A 19653-nucleotide genomic window follows, 5' to 3' on the forward strand; every position below is an offset into this window, starting at 1 on the left:
TTTGGGGGGGGGGGGGTGGTTATAATATTTTATCATTCATTGTTTGTAAGATGTCACACGAGGGGGTCCAGAAAAAGAATCACTTAGAACGTCAGAAGGGGGAGTCCAAAAATATAGAAATCATTGTTGCCCCCATCTACATATGGGTAAAAAAAATGCAAAAGAAAAACATTTTACAGCTTACAATTGTCTGCTGTAGCACCTGAAGCAACATCACGGTGAACTGTTGAAGCTGGAAATATTAAAACTGGTTAGTCAGAGAAAGGGAAAGTTAATCTGCAATTGACAAGTTCATATTTCTGCTTGCTAGCATTTTTCCTTTGGCTAACAATTCCATGCAACTGCACCTTAATGTATTTCCTACAACATTCAACTCGTATTGGCAATATATACTTTGCAGTCTGGCCAACTGTCCGAGTTTCAAGGTTGAGATATAAAAATGTGTGTAAACTCTATGAGCTAAATAAAGCTGAACACAGCGTACAGTTTTCTGCTGCAGTACCTTGGTGAGTTTCCTCTTGTACAACTTCACAAATAACTGTAGAAGATAAGGATTTTAAATTGGTCGGTCAGAGTAGGTTTAAAGTGTATATGACATGAAAAATATTTTCTGCTAATTTGAAAGGCCTTTCGAAATACAGAAGAATGGCGTTTTTCTTTTCGAAACATCTTTTTTCGTTTCAGAGATATTGACGTTTTTGTATTATGCAAATTAGATCAGTGATGACGTCACAAGATTTGACTCTAAAAATGGTAAAATACTGAATAAACAATATCTCTAAAACTATTGAAGCAGTGTTCTTGAAACTTGGCACCACAAATGTGCATCACAAAAGGAACAAAATGACACCCTTAGTATTGTTGCCATAGCAACTCTTTCAGCTCCAGTCTCTCTCTGTCAAAAAGACAAATATCCCCATATCTGACCTCTTAAGTGAGACAAAGTGTCCTGCTTAGAACAGACATAGTTCCCATATTGCCTTAATTCCCACTATTGGTTTGGCTGCGCTAGATGGTTCTTGGTTTGGTTTAAGACAAAAACTGGGAATTTCAGTTTTTATTGAGACAGCACCAGCGGCAAAACTGTTGTCATGGCAACAGCCCTAAGAGTAACATTTTGTTTCTTTTGTGATTCACAGTTGTAGTGCCAAGTTCCAAGAACAGTGCTTTAATAGTTTTAGAGATATTGTTTATTCAGTATTTTACCATTTTTAGAGTCAAATCTTGTGACGTCATCACTGATCTAATTTGCATAATACAAAAACGTCAATATCTCTGAAACGAAAAAAGATATTTCGAAAAGAAAAACGCCATTCTTCTGTATTTCGAAAGGCCTTTCAAATTAGCAGAAAATATTTTTCATGTCATATACACTTTAATGAGAAGTTTACATTTTTTGTTTATTCCAGTACATACTAGTTGTGTAACGCTTTCGAGTGGTATACTATGGAATATTCCACGAGTCACTTGTATTTTCTCGGTATACACACGAGCCTTTAAGCGAGTGTGTATACCAAGAAAATACAAGTGACTCGTGGGATGTTCCATAGTATACCACGAGAAAGTGTTGTAGTAAATAATAAAGATGGTATGTTTTTTGAATATACAACGGCTTTCCTGTATTCTGATTGGCTGTATTTTCTATGGCATTGCATTAAACAATATACAAACTGAAGATCAGTTTTTAAGAAAGAAAGAAAGTGTTGTGCAACTATTTTATACCATGCTATAGAAAATATGCTTACTAAATTTTGTCGAGAATACAATCGCAGCGCACGATGGGAAGGTCGGGTTGAATACCGTCGAATAAACAACGGCTTTCCTGTATTCTGATTGGCTGTATTTTCTATGGCATTGTATAAAACAATATACAAACTGAAAATCAGTTTTTGAGTTATTTTTTAAAAAATAGCTCTTACTTAGTCGGCGTGATGGGCCGGTAGTCAGTGGGTCAGTGAAGTATGTTTGTTTGTCACACCAATCACATTTCAGGTACTATCGGAACCAATTAAATTGTAGTTTATAAAGGGGAAGCAATGTGACACAGTGGTAGTCAGCGATTTCGTTCAAAGTTTTTAGATTAGAAGGAAGTGGAATCGATGAGTTGTGAATTAACCCTGGATTAAAAACGTTTTTCGTAACGCTTGCCTGCTTACAACACATACGGCGTGAGCAAAAGGCCTAACACTAACTTGTTGATCGTCTTATTCGAGCGTACGTTTGGAGAGGCTAGCTTTCCTGACCGTAGTAAAAATTACATAAAACATGCACAAAGCAGATTTGAAGAATAATGTTGTCATTACTTTTGCCGCCTGCTTTGCGAAGTTCGTTGGGAAATTGGAAAGTTTGTAAGGAAGTTGCCAAATAGGTTGCGAGTTTGCAAATCAAATTGTGAGCTTCGATACAAAGTTCCCAACTTTGACCAGAATTTATTAAAACCTTCTGTAATTATGTTATCAAAAGGGCTTTGCTACGCTAAACTGTTGGAAGCTAATGCCATAAAAATAAAAAACTTTTATGTTCAGCGAGCCACAAACATGTTGTCTCGAACAAATTAGTCTTCCCTGTTGCATCGCGTTGCATCAGCTTCGATAAAAATCAATATTACATATGGGCAAACCATCCAGTTTTATCCGGTTTACAAATGCAGAAGACTTGAAATTGAAGACAGTAAAGATTATGCCTCACAGAAATCGTTAAATATGTGTTTTCATACAAAAAAGTTAAAATTTGACCAAATTTCTACAGGCATAAAATTTACCGGCAAATCACTTGCATGATCGCTGATGCGAAACGTTGTCTTGCACTTCAAGCTACCTCAACTTTCCTTGACTAACCTGCGATCAGGCGTTATTTTTCTCGCGGCGGAGGGGTCAACGGAAAAATGAACGCCTGATACAATTACTTGTCGAGTCGTCTGTGAAAAGTCCAGAATCTGGACTTTTTTCTGATTGGTCAGAAAACAAAAGGCAACATTAAAACTCTATCCTGATTGGCTAATTGAGTTCAAGTCTAATTTCCGGTCCAAAAATATCACGCGTAGAAGATTGTTATCAATTAACAATCAATCAATCAACAACTTTATTAATGTGTCAAAGGAATTCTAGCCGAGAGTGAAACACTCTCTACTAATAGGGAACACATTAAATAAATAAAAATAATAATAATAAAAAGACTTAAAATTGATATTTACAATAAAAACAGACTAAAATTTAACTACGCTATTTACAAATAATTGTGTGGAGCGGAATGAAGTAGAGAGTGTTCTTCTAGCTTTTAGAAAATCTCTCAAGAGTTTTGTTCACAAAACATTTAAAGACGAACAAAGGGAGTGTATTCAACGAATAGTTTGTGAAAGAAAAGATGTTTTGGCGGTGCTTCCGACGGAATTCGGCAAGAGCGTGATCTATCACCAATGGTGTCGAAGATTATTACATCACACCACCAAAGACGCCAGACGATCGTGCCAGTGACGAAAACTACAACCTTGAAATGTCTAACCTGAGGCAGAGCCTTACACAAAATCAGCCTTTGCAGAAAACAAATTTTAAAAACCATCCGATCAGCTCGTTCAAAAGGGTTATTCAAACACACGTTTGTGAGTAAAAATATAATTTGAAGGCGCTAATCACTCTTATCTGATGGCATCGCCCACATTCTCGACGACGTTGACAGATACTTTAATTAGGGGGCGGCAGACGACTTCACAAGAAATTGTATCAGGCTTTCCTTTTTTTCGCCTTCCCTCCGCCGCGAAAAAAAAGAAAGCCTGATCGCAGGTTATTCCTTGACAAGTTCTAAAATCTTTGAGTTCAGAAATTGCCATGACTTTCGATCAACATGTCTTGTTTCTCCTCAACTACCAAACTTGGAAAGTTAAGTCGGGCCGAAGTTGAACTCGACTGTTAGACATTTTTTTAACAGATCGACGGATTTGGTCAATAAAATAATTACAACGGATTGACAGATTCGGTCATTAAATCATGACGGATCAACGGATTTCCATACCCCATTCACCCTCCTCATAAAACAGTTGTGATGTATCCGAAATGCACGTAAAAATTATTTTGTTTGCAAGCAAATTTTGTGCAAAAGTGACTCCGTGGGCCACCATACACCCATGGCATAAGCCATCCCAACAGTACAATCACCCAGTTTCACCCTAAGCCACCCAATAAATTGAAAAAAATTACTCCTGCACGCTTAGCGTGCGTATGTTTTCATTTAGTTAACAACTGCATTTAATGATACCGTATTTATTTGGCTATACATGTAAGCCAAGACTTTTAGTTTTTAGAACCAGTTAGACTCTGACAAAAAATAAACCCAAAACACCTGCCTGTAACCCCTATTTTAAGTTGTATCTTAACATGCTGATCATTATTCCATCATAAATCAAAGATCTCTTCGAGATACTGACTATTTTGCATGGAGTATGAGTAAAAAAAATACGATACTGTGCGGTGGGCTTAAATAATTAAATATTTGCACCCAAATCACATTTTATAGCCAAGTTTAGAATAATGATTTCATTAGAAAGGTTTGAAATTGTTACTTGATAACTTGACATGCAGTGGATTCTGGAACATTATTTTTTACCTGACGAAGCTTATAGCACCTTTGACATTTTAACTTTTAAAAGACTTATTAGAACTATTTTGTAAGTTTTTTTATTCTTTATAGTCATTTCTTATTTTTTTAACTTCCACTTGTTAGTCATTCTTTATCATATTTGTAATTTATTTTATGCAGGGCCCCACTTAAAACTACTTTTTGTGATGTGGGCTCACATTAAATTATTATTATTATTATTATTATTATTATTATTATTATTATTATTATTATTATTATTATTATTATTATTATTGTTATGTTCTCACTTAATGTTTGCATAAAGTCCTTAGTGCCAAGACCAAACCATGGTCCTGGGGCACTAAAGGGTAGCCAGTTATTATTAATACTATTATTATTATAACTATTATTATTATTATTATTATTATTATTATTATTATTATTATTATTATTATTATTATTATTATTATTACGATTATTATTATTACTATTATTATTACTATTACTATAACTATTATTATTATAATTATTATTATATCAAGCAAAAGTGTGACATACCATTTTCATTCACCACAAGCTCTTGCATTTGTTCCTTATTTGCCTTTTTCACAGTTTTTTCACTTGGTGACTGCTCTGTTGATGTTTCCTTTGCTTCTTTGACAATCGCTTCAGCAAATTTGTGATCAAAAGCAGATTTGTGTTGCTGGGAAGGTAAATTTTTCCATGCCTGGGTACCAGCATTCTTGATAGAGGAGTTCATTTGCACTCCATCTGCACTGGCTTCCTCTTTATTAAAAGGGTTACCTTTTAGATCCTTTCCAAGACTTGTCTTCCCAGCACTTTCTTGACCAATCAACATTAGTTCCACACACTGTACACCGGGTTTATAGGATCGTATTGCTTCTGCCCAGATAGGGGTTGGAACTGAGCCTTTAGAATATGAGGAGGCACAAAATTCTGCAATTTGAGTTGTGAGACAACAAATTAGACTTATTTAGGCAGCATAAATGGAGTTTAACACTGCGAACACTATGAGACTACAACTGTTTTGCACCACATAAATGAAACTGTTACAAGTATTACAGTCAAAATACGCAACGCATGCCGCCATTCTGGAATAGTTTTGATTAACATCGAACTGATTTTATTATTCGTTTCAAACATTCAAATTTAATTTGAATGTTTGAAATGAATAATAAAATCCGTTCGCTGTTAAACAAAACTATTCTGGAATTCTAGGCAGCACGCACTGAGTATTTTGACTGTAACCGATTCATAAAAATTAAAGTATGAGCAGCAGCTAATGCTACTTTTTCCCAGTACCAAAAGCGTAACAATGAAATATTTGTGCAACAATGTGTAACAATTGAAAAGAGCAAGTTTGTTTAATTTGGCAAGGGTGGGCAAAGTAATATTTTTTCATGTTTTTCTCCAATTTGGTTCTTGTTTACCAAGAAAGATTTGCAATTAAAGTGCTTGAAATAGAGGATTTTACTCCCATATATTGTCAACCCTTAGTCACTTGAATGTGCCTAAAACCGGGTAAAAATGTTTATGTCAATTTAATGATGACCTTAAGAACTAAACCAGGGTCCTAAAATTTGGAATTCTCTCCCAATATTGATCACTAGTTTGACTAGCTTTTCTACTTTAAAAAAAAAAAGATTGAATTTTTAATGAATTGAGTTCAAAAATCTATTTCTGTAGCACCCCAAACTGAACAAAGTTTTCTTGGTACTAAATCAAAGCTCAGGGCCTAGTGTTTTAATATATTCAACTTTTTTCCAGCTGCAAAAAATGGAGCTTAATGAAGATCAAAGATCTCTTCGAGATATCGACTATTTTGCATGAAGTATGAGTAGAAGGTTTATCCTAGGCATTGTTGTTCGAACATATCAGGGAAGAATTCAAACGTCTTTCAGTTCAAGCATTTTTTTTTTTATTTTCGCGGAGGAAATGCTGTATTTGTCAGTCGCGACGGCTGGGCGCTTTGTGACTCATATACTTTCGCTCGGTTAAAAATAGTAAACTTTCATGTTTGCCTTTAATTGAAATAGTTGTTTCCTTTCGAGTTAGAAACATTTCTACTCAGCTTAATGCAGGGTTCGCGATAAAGGTTACGCAAGACAGAGTTACCTTTTGTCTCATTGTGCAATCTTAACCCCACATTGAGAAGTAAATTTTTGTTTGGATATTGCCAAAAGCCACTTCTCCTCGCGCTATTCTTTACCTTACGGCTACACATGCCATTTCTAATGGCTACATTTCCAGTAAAACAGTTGCTGTTTTTTTTTCTAATGGCGATGCATTAACTTCTGAACAAAAGCAAAAACTTTCAGCGTTTACTGCTTCCACCGGAAGTAATTTCACAACAGGCTACAAAAACACTTGTAAATATCACTTCACACCTGCATTGAATGATGTTGCAATTCTAAATTGTGCAACTCAGCAAAAATAATCAATTGTCACGAAATGAGTTCCCTTTGGTTAACTATTAGCAACGTTTTAGTGTGTGAAAGACTTGAACCAGTACAAATTTACGTTGTTAATAGTTTTAGGTTAAATTAATATAAGCGCCTAAGCTAAAGACTTGTACCAGTACCGATTTGCGTTCTTAATCATTTTAAACTTTGTTGCCTTCGAGCGCTGAACCCCTCACATTCTTAATTTGGTTCAAGAGTGACAAGCTTCCTCACTAATTTATTTTCTCGGCATATTAGCATATGTTTTGCTAGGGGCCTAGCCAGCCCCCGTCAGCTCCGAGGGTAAATAAATTTTATTGATTGATTGATTGATTGATTGATTGGTTATGTCACGTAAGATTTGGGCTACTTTTGTTTTTAATTATTCTATAACGTTTGTAAATTTGACAAGTCACGTTTTTGCCTACGAGATCACAAGTGTTGACGCACTACAGTCCCTCGAGACTTTAACAAAAATGTACGGAATTTGGTTCAAGAGTGACAAGCTTCCTCACTATATCTTTCACAAGCAAAATGTCGATAAAAATGAGGTGTTTTTAACAGGGGGTGGGTGGGATAAATTTGAAAACATCAGATCGGAGTTACATAACAATGCTGATATCTTAATAACTAAATTACACCAATATTTATTTAATTTGGAGGATCATACCCTTAAATAAATACCCTTAAATAAAAGATGCTATATTTTAATCAATTAGCAGAGGCCATAGAGGTGGTTGCTAGGACCTATTTAATAATACAACGACACTTCAAATCCTGAGTTTCAGAATGAAAGTTAAATGGCCCCATTTGGAATAAAAGCTGTATTAATAAGCACAATGAAGGCTTAAAATCAGAAGTAATGTACAAAATAAACTACTCTCCGTGTTAAGAATTTCGGAATAAGCAATTATTTTCTTGCATTTTGAGATATTTATTACCTTAGCAACCATTTGTTTACATGCAGACCTTTGAGTAGCTGTGCAATACGCACACGGTTATATCCAGCAAACACATACAGCGGTTATGAAACAAATTTTTAGTCCAAAGTCCATGGACCCAGACCCAAAATTTAGGCATTTCTTACCTTTCGGAGAGACAAATCCTATCATATATTTTTCAAATCCTTGAACATTCTAGTTCATTTTGGTATGTGATAGCAATTCCAAAAGAGTAACTTGCTGAAATCACATGAATTCTGATGTCATCTTTCCAAAATCAAGGTTGCATTCTAATGCAACATTGATTGAGGTTTTTATCTAACGTCATAAAAATTACAAAATCTTTCCTGGTTATCTCATAAACATATTCTTTAAGTGTCAATGATTCTTTGTTTTGTTCTTGCTAACTTAGCCACTGTCACTGGGGGAAATTGGGTTCCAAAGTGTCAGGCTTCGACAGCGATACCACTGGGGACATTCCAGAAAGGCAAGGGAGGTGCTATTCTAAGGAAGTGGTTTTTCATTTTCTTGCGTCAGAACGGGATTTGTGGATACAAAGTACGTATTAATTTTCCTGATTGCAAGAAGGACTTACAGCTCCCTCATGGACGGTTTAAACTTCCAGTTACCACAGTGTAACACAATTTCTTATGAAATATTGACTACATTTTTGCACAGCTAGGGTGACCACCCGCCTTGTCCCCAGGCCTTCTTTGAGGGTGTCACTGCTAATGAGCTGAAAATGCCGAGTGAATAGGTTGTGTGGTCATGTTTTTTAACAGCTTCTTGTGAAATAATTGAATATCAAATTTACTTATTGTAGCTTTCTTAATTTTACCTACATTGTTGCATTAGGTGCTGCTTCCTTATTGTGATAATTGATGTTAAAGAATATGTTTTAACTCTGGCCAGCTTCAGTCAATTACAAATAGTTCGAGGAGAGTTTGAGAGGCCTTATGCGTTGCCAGGTGCGAAAAGGACAGATAATGTCCGGATGATGACAATGTTAAGCAAGTTCTCAAAGTGCAGTACACTCTCAAATGTTATTCTTGTTTTAACTCTGTTTAATGAGCTTTTTAGAAGTTGAGTCTTTGATCAGTGTGACACCAAATGGATGCATGCAGACAAAATTACATCTTTTGATTTAATTTTCCAGTAGCTTTAACAGTCTTAAATTCTTAAAAAATTCAAGCACTCTACTCGATATGCGGGAGTAACTAAATCAGTGCCTCCTCAGTTTCAACAACTTTGCTCATAAAAGGAGCGTACAGTCTTTCAACATTTTCGTCTGCTCAAAAATTTGAATGGGTCTTTATTTTTTGGAATGTTTTATTTATGCTTTTCTAATTACAATTTTCTTTTCTGATCGTAGATTGTGTTTTTGCATTTGAAGATCTTCTTTTTCAGTGGGTTTTAACCACCTCGCCTCTATTTCGGAGCTTAACTATTCTACAAAGTACGTGTCTGTCTGCCATATTTTACGACCATTTTTATCATTTTGATCAATGATGACTCTTCCATGGTTATTTAGACATTCTTTGAGCTCGCTACACGTTCTTCTACCCCACCTGTCCTCACACTAGCCAATCAAACTTGATTACAGGAATTATCATCGATATATTAAATCTCCTGCTGTAAATGCCCCAAAGAAGTTTTCATTGGTTATGCAGGAGACATACTGACTGAATCCTTTAGGAAAAATCGCCTTGAGGTGTGCTACCACAACAGACTCCCTGTCCATTCATTTTAAGATATCCTTGTTCCATGGTGCAACAGGCTAGAATAGGATAGCACTTCATGACTAAGCCCAATCGGGCATAGTAATGAAGTATTCCGGACAGCGGGACGCAATATCTTTGTATTAAGAACACTTGCTTCTCTAGGGAACAACCATGATTCTTTTTTTTTCTGTTAATTTCAAACAGTTTCAAATTATTTGCATACGACTTTAAAGAACAAACTGTGTTTTCCAACATAGCTGTTAGCTCGCCTGAAAAAAGGCAGCAGTGCCCAAACGTCAGGAAACCAATACTGAGCTAAAAAGGGTCTACGAAAGAAATGTTTATTTTAAGAATCAGGACAACGTCGATACCCTTTCATACTTTGCGCGAAATATTCCGGGAATATTGTAAGTTAATTACATAAACAGTTCTCTTTTAGTTCCCTTCAGAATTGCCAAAATAATGTTTCCAATACTGCAAGATGGAATTGAGCAAAATTAGACTGCTGATGACATTCAGAAACACAGCAACTCGTAGGAGCAGCGAAAAGAAACACACCAGATCGACAAATAAGCAAGACTTTAGTAGGAAAGCATTTGTGAAAACAAAATACCGAAGCCTGACTAGCCTCGCTTTCATACAGCTCGTCCCAGGCACCGACCGAGTGGTCCGCCATATTTGCATTCGGTGTATGGCGCAGTATAGTAGATCGCTTCGCGGCCTTTTGGCTAAGATCAAGTGTAGTATCTGTTCTTCTTTTTAGAAGTTCAGATGCATAAACACTTGATCTGCCATTCAATCAGCTACGTTCGACTCGCCGTTTGTATGGCTGTTAACCCGCAAAGCCTTCGGGCACGGGCAGTCACTGGAAGTGCATCTAGGTTTTTCCCCTCGTGATTTTTCTTTTATTTTCGGGCCTATATTTTTATTAGGAATTATCGAGTTCATCCGGCGGGTAGGACTTCAGGTGGGTTTTGCTCGGCAAATTAGGGCCTTGTTCAGGGTTTTCTTGCTCGCAGTTTAAATAGCTATTTAGTGTGGTGGATTGAGAGTCGCTTTTTTCCCGTTCTTCAGGGTTTTTTTGCTTTACAGGAATCACAGTAAACACCGTGACTTCGTAAACCTTGACGATTGGTGGTGAAATCGCGTTAGCTTAAACTTGACCTTGACGATTGGTGGTGAAATCGCGTGAAATCCTTTGACGATTATGGTGAAATTGCCTAACTATCCTTGACGATTATGGTTAAATCGCTGAATGTCCTTTCAAGACGATTGGAGGTGAAATCGCGGATACACAAGCTTTGGAACTAGAACTCAAGCTTTGTTCAACCGGCCACAAGCCGAAAACTACTATTACACAAGACTCATCTTATAAACAAGTTACCGATTGTTAATATGGAACTTTGGAACTGGACTGGATTATGGATTATGAACTATGGAACACGATTTGAACTGGCAATGACCTAGAAACATTGTAGACCGGATTAGACCTAAAAAAATTGTAAAACCTCACACTCAGGCAATATTGTAAACCCAGTATTACCAATTGTGAATCTAGAAACATAATAAAAGGCGGAACAACACACCGCCATAAAAAAAAGTATAGAAGAGTAGTGTAATAGAATCGAGCATTGTCTGGGTAGTGGCTTAGATTTAACAGTATTGAATGGAATTAGCTACAGTCTTTATGTTTGTTTTTTCAGTGTGTTGATCCATCAAACACATATATTAATTTTTTTAACTACTTTTACATTACCTTCCTGAATGACCAAATCATCTGTTGATGAATACTCATTGTAGGTTCTGTTCAGTTCCTCATCCATTGGGTATTCAACCTGGCCAGTAAATAAATTGATAAAACCCTTTACTTAATAAAAATGATAGGTTGACTAGTAGAAGTTATCTTATATAAAATAATCTTGTCTGACAACCAGGAGGTTCATATAGGGAAAACTGTACCCAAGGCTTGGATGTGGCACAAGACCCTTCACAAGACTGTAAAGAATATAGCATGTTGATGCACTTCACATCAGTTTACTATTAAAACAATTTTGTACCCTGAAATCCTTTATCTAAGCAATGGAATAAAGGATCACCACAAACTGATAGCATGATAGAAACTGTTCTGCCTGAATTGAAGCATAAATGAATCAAGATGTCAGTCACCTGACAGCATTAGATCAGCTATTTGGTTCAATATTTCCCTATATGACTGGCAGCATCATCAAGGAGATGTAGATACATTGTCTTTTTGTTGTCAAGATTTGTAAAACCATTGTTTTTTATCACAAGGTTACCAATATTTTCCTGTTAAGCGTAGTAGTTTTATTTTCGCTCGATCATTACTTTACTGAAAGTTACAAGTTGCACCTTGGCATATTAAAATTAATGACATCAATGCATGCAGAAGGTATGAGGCTATCCAAAGGTGTCTTAAATAATTTTCAGGAATTTTATCAAAACATTAAGGTAAACAAAAATAGCTGGCAACTTCTGTGTTGAATGATTGTTGAACAGAATTTGCAACATCTTGTAGCGTGACATCCAATATACAATATACAATACTTCTCCCGAATGTAAGCAAGGTCAAACAGTGTCTTGTAATTGTTTACACAGGCCCATTGTATTAACATAAATGCAGAGCCGGAGCATCTGGGTACGAGACTGAATGTAGAGATGTCTGTTTACTGAATCTAATAGAAGTCATCAAATATGGTCTCTTTCGTTTATACTTTGTATTAGTCCTTTTAAACTTGCAAGAAGTATTTTGCTTTGTGTTCTTCACAGCTATTTTTTGTTGAGTTAAACTTGATCTCTGTTTGTGTAACTTGTATTCCTGTAGTTAGTTCCCATTCCTACTCCGTTCTATTATCAGTCCATCGGAACAGAAGGGGTGACATAAAGTGATATATAAAGCGACGACATAAAGCAACATAAAGCGGTGATATAAAGCAATGTCAAAGTCATGGCTTAATATTCAGCAATCAAAACAAAGAGAAAATTGACTAACAAGGTGTAAACAAAGTCATACCTGAACATTAGGAGGTGGATCTGGCATTTTATTGGAAGTGGAACTCGGCAGTAAAACTTCTCTCGTATTGTTACATAAAGCTTAAAAAATAGAATAAAATACATGTAAGCTTTCTTTACACCTTGTAACAAACAGTCCAAAACCAATCTCAAAAGAAACATGTTGTTGTATAATGATGGAATAGCACCAATTTTATTGTTAATCGTATCTATAACAAAATTCTCGATTTTGATCGGTTCTGGGCGCGCCTATTTGTTGTGCAATTGGCGCGGGATCACGTGGGTGTCCAATTACAGGAATCCAATTTGAGCAACTTCAAATTTGATACCTGTAATTGGACACCTATGCCATTCACGCGTCAATCACGTGCATTTGAATGGGTTCTTTCTTGCTGTTTTCCTGCCTTTTGCACAACCAATTGAATTTACCATTGACTTTTTTCACAAAAAAGGTTCTCAAAGACTTTCTATCCTCGAATTTTGCTATTGATACGATTAATTAATAATTGGACCTCGTGTTGTACAATTCAGAGAGTAATCGTGCTCGTAATTTTGATTTTGAAATTACTCCCCCAATTACTCTCTGAATTGTACTCCATTCAGTCCAATTACTATTACTTATTGTCGGCCCAGTTTGCTTGCGGTAAGCTTTAATTCGCTGGTTAGGGCAATACTATCAAATTATAATAATAATAGATAAGTATTAGGAGCATAATACTATAGTCTGTATGCTTTTTCATTATAAATATATAAAATATTTAAAAGAATATTTTAAGATAAAAATAAAAACAAAAAAGCATTTAAAAGAGTTAAAAATATATGATAAAAATTAAAAATTGAGACAATCAAGAAAAACACGTTTTTAAAAGGAACGTCTAAACTAAACCTATAAAACATGTTAAAGTTCTTGCTATACGTATGCTGCTGGGCATAGAGTTCCAAAGCTTGGGTGCTTTAAACCACCTATCACCAGTCTTTGATTTGATTTTAACGAATACTATTGCCCTGACCAACAAATAAAAGTAAACCACAAGCAAACCGGAGTGAGAAAAATTAAGTTATTAAATTCACGCCATTTTGTCATCCACCAAATTGAAAAAGTTACCTTTTTCAGCAATTTCAACACCTTGAGTCCAGGGCCAAGTTTTTCAAGAGTGGATAACGTGATCCACCACAAAAATCGCTATCCAGTGGATAAGTGTTAAGAGAAATACTGCAATATCCACCAGATGATGACTTATCTGGTGGATAGCATCATCCATCTTTTGAACAACTGGGGCCAGGAATGTACTGTGTGTAATAACTTATTACAATTAGGGAAAAATATTAAACAGAAAGACTGGCAAGCAATATTTACCTGCAGGTGTTTCAAAACCTGAGTCTGATGTATCTGAGGCATTGGAGATATGTAATTTTTCCATTAAACGTACAGGCCCTAAAGAATGGTTTTCCTACCAGGCAAAAGGTTAATGAGCCATGATGTTAATAGGATTTTCACAGTTCAATATAGTTATGATTAATATTAACAAATCAAGTTTGTTGTAAACACTAGTATTATCAAGTCCAGGACCAAACACTTAAAAATAAATACAGTTCTGAAAATATTATCCCACACTTTCTTTGGTTCACTGGAAATTCTCAAATTCAAAATTATCAGAATTTGTTGCCTTCTTAGAAAGTAAAAATGTGAAATCTAAACTTTGAATGTACTTTCTTCTTTTTGAAAGGAAGTTTTTTTTTAAATTCACTTCTGTTATGGTACAAGAGAAAACATCAAGCTTGTGTTCCTCATAAATGAGCTTTTAAAATGCTATATATCAGTGGAAGAAAACTTGGACACAAAATTGCAGGCTTTTCAGCTTCAAGTCGATAATGTTGACAACAACCTGTGCTATTCAATTTTATACAATAATTTGCTAAGTTCGAGCATATGGGACACAAAGTTGAGAACAATAACATGTGATTCCTAATACAAAGAACTTGCAGAAATATATTCTCTTGAATATTTTGTTTGTTGCAGCTTCAGTCATTGCAGTTCATGAATACTCTTTAAATAAATACATAGTATGAGAGAAATAGTCTTACTTGACCTTAATTACTAAGTGAGTGGTGCAAACCTCGCTGAAGATATAAAGAGCAGAGTTTCCCTTTATATTCTTATTTATTAAAGCTCCACTCCAGATGCGTGGTTCCTCATGGAAGTCCAACCTTGTGCGATTATCAACTACTGAGGCACAGTAAAATCTGCATTAAAAAATTAACAACAACAATAATAATCATAATAACAATAACTCAAGTAATATACCAACTGGTATAAAAAAAAACAATTATCGGACACACGACAACTTAAAATTTTACAAAACATGTTTTCAGCAAGGCAGTGTTAAATTAAATGTGGTTTTCCCACATGGTCTGCAAATTTGTGTCTTCTCAGACATTTTATATCAAAAAATTGTATCAAAAAATGCTATGTTATTTCACAAAAAAATGCTTTTAATTAACTTACATGTGAAGGTCACAATTTTTGCAGATTAAGGTATCAGTGTACTGTACCCCAAAATTAACCATTTTAAAGAAAAATACATTAATTATTTTTGGTATTTTCAGGTAGATCTCATTAAGACCTTTCATTAAAAAAATGACATGAAAAAAGATCAACTCCACACAAAGTTATGAAGGAAAAACATTTCTTGCCATTGATAGCTGTCAGCAGGTTGTCTGAACGTGCCCTGGTGGCGATACTGCGTGACTATCAGAGTTCTTAGTTTTCGACGAGTTGCTTTGAGTGTTTTGCACTGGCAAAATGAATAGTTTTCCTGAAATCAAAGAAGAAACATTTTTCCATTCCTATCTCAAATTCGGACAATGTTGCAAAAACCGGAAAAAAAAACAAAAGATTTTGCAGATGCGTTAGTAGATAGCAGCAACGAGTTATTTTTCACCGCTTCAAGCGGTAACGTCACGACCTATTCCAGGTTAACTTTAGGATGCTTGCGATTCCAATTTTCCGTTGGTTCAGAATGATTTAACACTTTTGGGACGAAAATTGATATAACGCGAGCGGTAGAACTGAAATCATGCAACAGACCGTTTCCAGCCAGAAGCAACATTTGACACCACTTTGAACAAGATCTATTGTTATAAAATGAGCCTCCATTCTATCGCTCAACGCGTGATCATTTTCACACGTCTTGTGTAATTAATCTCATTACACCGGAAGAACACCCCAAAATACAATTTCGTTCCTATCTCGAAAACAAAGTTTCAAAGAGAGAGGCGCACATTTTAAGTTCGTTTTCAACCAGTTTCAATGATTTTCGCTGAAATTTGGCAAGAATGTTGCCCCATAATGGAGCAACAAAACTGTCTCGGTGAAGTTTTATATTTTTCTTCTTTCAAAAGTTATGGCTGTTTAAACAAAGAGAATAGTTGTTCATTACACTCTGGAAGTTTAACTGCGTGTCAAAAAACAAACCAGACAAGTAATCAATATTCCCCGATACAGTTTTTTAGACAAAGGTGTGAAGAACACATAGCGATGTTGATCCCTTTTCCAGCTTCAAATTTGTCTGGAAACGAACCCAATTTATGAGCCTTGGTACTTTTGGAAATAACACGCTCTATTTGGACAACCTGAATATATTAACTTAAAATATATATACCTTCGTAATCTACAAATCTTAAGCTTTCAGAAAATATATACTTTGCTGGGGTTTGTGTTAATTACCAGATGGAAAGGCAGCTCCAATGCATGACATCACACTTTGGGGATTCTTGCTGCTTATTACTGTACATCAAGTTATCTGGTTTAGAGCACAAGTGTACATGTACTTTTAAATCTACAATAAATTTACCTCTGGCCAGTCAGGAAGGGAAAGGTCTTTTCTAACAACGTTTTCACATCGCTTTCCGTCATTAAAACATTGAGGGTTATCTTCTTGAACTGTCCATATTCTTGCTTTTTGATTATAGCCTGTTCAATAGTGTTTGGCATGAGCACCACACCATCCGATCTTTTTTCGACGTATTGTCCATTTCTCAACACAAGCACATTCTTGTGAATGGGATCATCAGGGGCTCTCCTTCTCTTTCTTCTGGGGGGAGTTTCACCAAAAGTTGAATTCATTTTCTGAAAGGTATGAAAGAAAAAAGTTGAAAACAGGACATTTACCTAGACTTGCTCCAAGTCGACCTTAAGCTTGTATAAATCGTTAAGCGAGCAAAAAAGCTAAAATTATAGCGAGCACGGTCGCAAAGCGACCCTGTGAGCGAACTAGGTCGCAAAGCGATTGAGAGGCACCAAAAAAAAAAAAATTAAAAGGACTTTGAGAAAGTCTAGACATTAACCATGTGTAAAATTAATTCTGCAGAATGCAGGCATATAGACCCAATGCAAATATGGCTGCCATTAATTTTCGACTCCCAGAAGAATAATTGTCCAATTAAATTAAATCACTTCAACTTAAAGATCAAGTCAAAGTAAATCAATGGATGAAGTTTCAAAGCTATAGTTTAATCTAATGGGAAGTTACAGGGACATTTATGCAGCCAAAAACATGAAAACGAGGCTAGGCAGGCCAGGGTGTCTTTTTCCATACAAATCTCTTAAAATTGAATGAGCCAAATCTGCAGCCTTTTAACCAAAAACACTGAAAACTCTCAGTTAGGCATACTGTTCCATATATTTTCAAGTGTGGCCATCAGCATTTTGAGAAACTTGACCAGACAAAAGAAATAAATGACAACCAGAATACAAGTAAAGAAACACCCCAATTTCTCACACTCACAAAATCATGTCCACCTCTCCCTGCCTTGAAATACTCGGATATAATGTGCTGTTTAAGTTATTTGCAATAACAAAATTTGTTAGAGTACAAGGTGGTTTCAAGAAGATGAATGCAAAAGAAGCGGATAAAACGAAAATAGAGGATAAAATTAATGCGAAACGACGGTCAAAGTGTTTTTAAACTAAAATGATCTGCACATACCCGTTCTTAAAAGTAACCATAGCTGAATTTTTCTCTCTGTAATCTATGAGTTATGTCAGAGATGCAAAGATAAAAGCGCACTTGACAGGCAACCTGAATGTTATTCACTTTCCTTTCTTGCTCGAGTATAGAGTACTGATTACAATGTATATCACCATACATCGGCCGTGAAGGATGACATTTGCACTGAACTAACGTCGTTGACTTCCTTGTGCCTGTGGTAATTTGCTTATACTTAAACTCTAGTTTTGCACCTTAATTATAAGAACGCTCAATCGCTCGAAACACGGAAGTCGAGTTAACCCATAGCCAATCTCTTGGTTTTAAAAATAGCCACGATAAAGGGCACTTAAAAGAAAAACACCTAAATGTATTGCCAAGTACAAATGTATTTGCCTTTTAGAAGCGCTTAATGTCAAACGAATAAAAGGAAAGCAGTAAATTCTCTTACCTTTAGCTCCGCATATCTACTTGCCAACGAAATACCGTCCTACACCCGCGATACTTTTGCAAGGTTTCTAAGACGGTCACGTGGATTCGGAGAAATGACAAAGATACGCTGATTGGCTTGTCTATATTTAGCAACAAGGCCTGGTTCAGACACGCGACGTAACAACAAAGTCACGCTAACTTAGAAGAAACACCGTTCGTTGTTGTTCTATGTCACAAGTAAGATCAGATCAGTCATAGAATCCTCCACTGTCATAAAATTTCACGATTCAAAATAAAATTGTGTCGACCTTTCCCTGCCCTGGAAACGCTTTAAAATATGCGCCGTTTTGTAAGTACTAATTTGCAGCTTGTTGTTCGAACAAGTTATTGGATACATATGCATAGTGGTTGAGAATAAATGCAAAAGAACTGAAAGAAGTGGAGCTTTTGAATGGTAAGATCCACAAGGAGAGTGAATAAAGGATAAATGCAAAACAACAGTCAAAAGTATTTTCTAAGCTAAAATGATCTGCACGTAATAAATACTCAGCTTTCCTTTCTTGATCGAGTATACAGTACTGATTACAATGGAGTGTTTCACCATACATCGGAAGCGAAGGGTGACATTTGCATTGAACTAGTACTAGCGTCGTTGACTTGCTTGTTCCTGTGATAATTTGCTGTTACATTTTATAAGCTTGAAGGGTTTTTCGTCGTTATGCACCTTAATTATAAGAATGCTTGATCACAGTTACGAGTGAAAGCGACTTCCGTGTTTCGAAACCTCAGTTACACGAAAAATAACTCTTGCAAATGTATTGAAAAGTACGAAGTATTTGCCTTCAAGAAGCGCTTATTAAATGTCGAGCAAAGGAAAGGAAAGCAGTATATTCTCTTACCTTCACCTTCGCATATCTAATTGCCAACAAAATACGGTCATACACCCGCGAGTTTCTAAGACCGTCACGTGGATTCGGAGAAATGACAAAGATACGCTGATTGGCTGGTTTATATTTAGCAACAGGCTTGGTTCAGACACGCGACGTAACAACAAAGTCACGCTAACTTAGAAGAAACACCGTACTGGTGTTCTCTGTCACAAGTAAGATCAGATCAGTCATAGAATCCTCCACTGTCATGAAATTTCACGATTCAAAATAAACATAAGTCGACGTATCCCTGACCTGGAAATGCTTTGAAATATGTGCCGTTTTTCAAGTAATTTGCAGCTTGTTGTTCGCACAAGTTGTTGGATACATATGCATAGTGGTTGAGAATGAATGCAAAGAACTGAAAGAAGTGGAGCTATTGAAAGGCAAGACCCACAAGTCAGTGAATAAAGGATAAATGCGAAACAAGAGTGAAAAGTATTTTTTTAAAGACGTCTCTAAACTAAAATGATCTGCACGTGCCCGTTCTTAAAATTAGCCATAGTTGAACTCCTTTATCTATGAGCTATGTCAGAGATGCAAAGCTAAGTTGCACATGCCAGGCAACCTGAGTATTT

General features: G+C 35.9%; 1 protein-coding gene and 1 pseudogene across 1 annotated transcript; one reads left to right on the plus strand and one right to left on the minus strand.

The window, feature by feature from the left end:
* Window positions 1–5104: 5104 nt before the first annotated feature.
* On the minus strand, window positions 5105–19099 carry LOC144658079 (uncharacterized). The gene is made up of 7 exons (XM_078518401.1): window positions 19046–19099; window positions 16581–16855; window positions 14844–14970; window positions 14084–14177; window positions 12728–12807; window positions 11453–11531; window positions 5105–5529 (listed from the first exon to the last, which is right to left on the minus strand). The coding sequence occupies exons 2-7, from the start codon at window positions 16850–16852 to the stop codon at window positions 5105–5107; spliced, it is 1077 nt and encodes a 358-aa protein (XP_078374527.1). The 5' UTR covers window positions 16853–16855; window positions 19046–19099.
* On the plus strand, window positions 10405–10496 carry LOC144659054 (U2 spliceosomal RNA; annotated as a pseudogene).
* Window positions 19100–19653: the final 554 nt, after the last annotated feature.

Source organism: Oculina patagonica, chromosome 6 (genome assembly GCF_052425735.1).
Source record: "Oculina patagonica isolate OP01 chromosome 6, crgOcupat, whole genome shotgun sequence".
NCBI classification, from domain to species: domain Eukaryota; kingdom Metazoa; phylum Cnidaria; class Anthozoa; order Scleractinia; family Oculinidae; genus Oculina; species Oculina patagonica.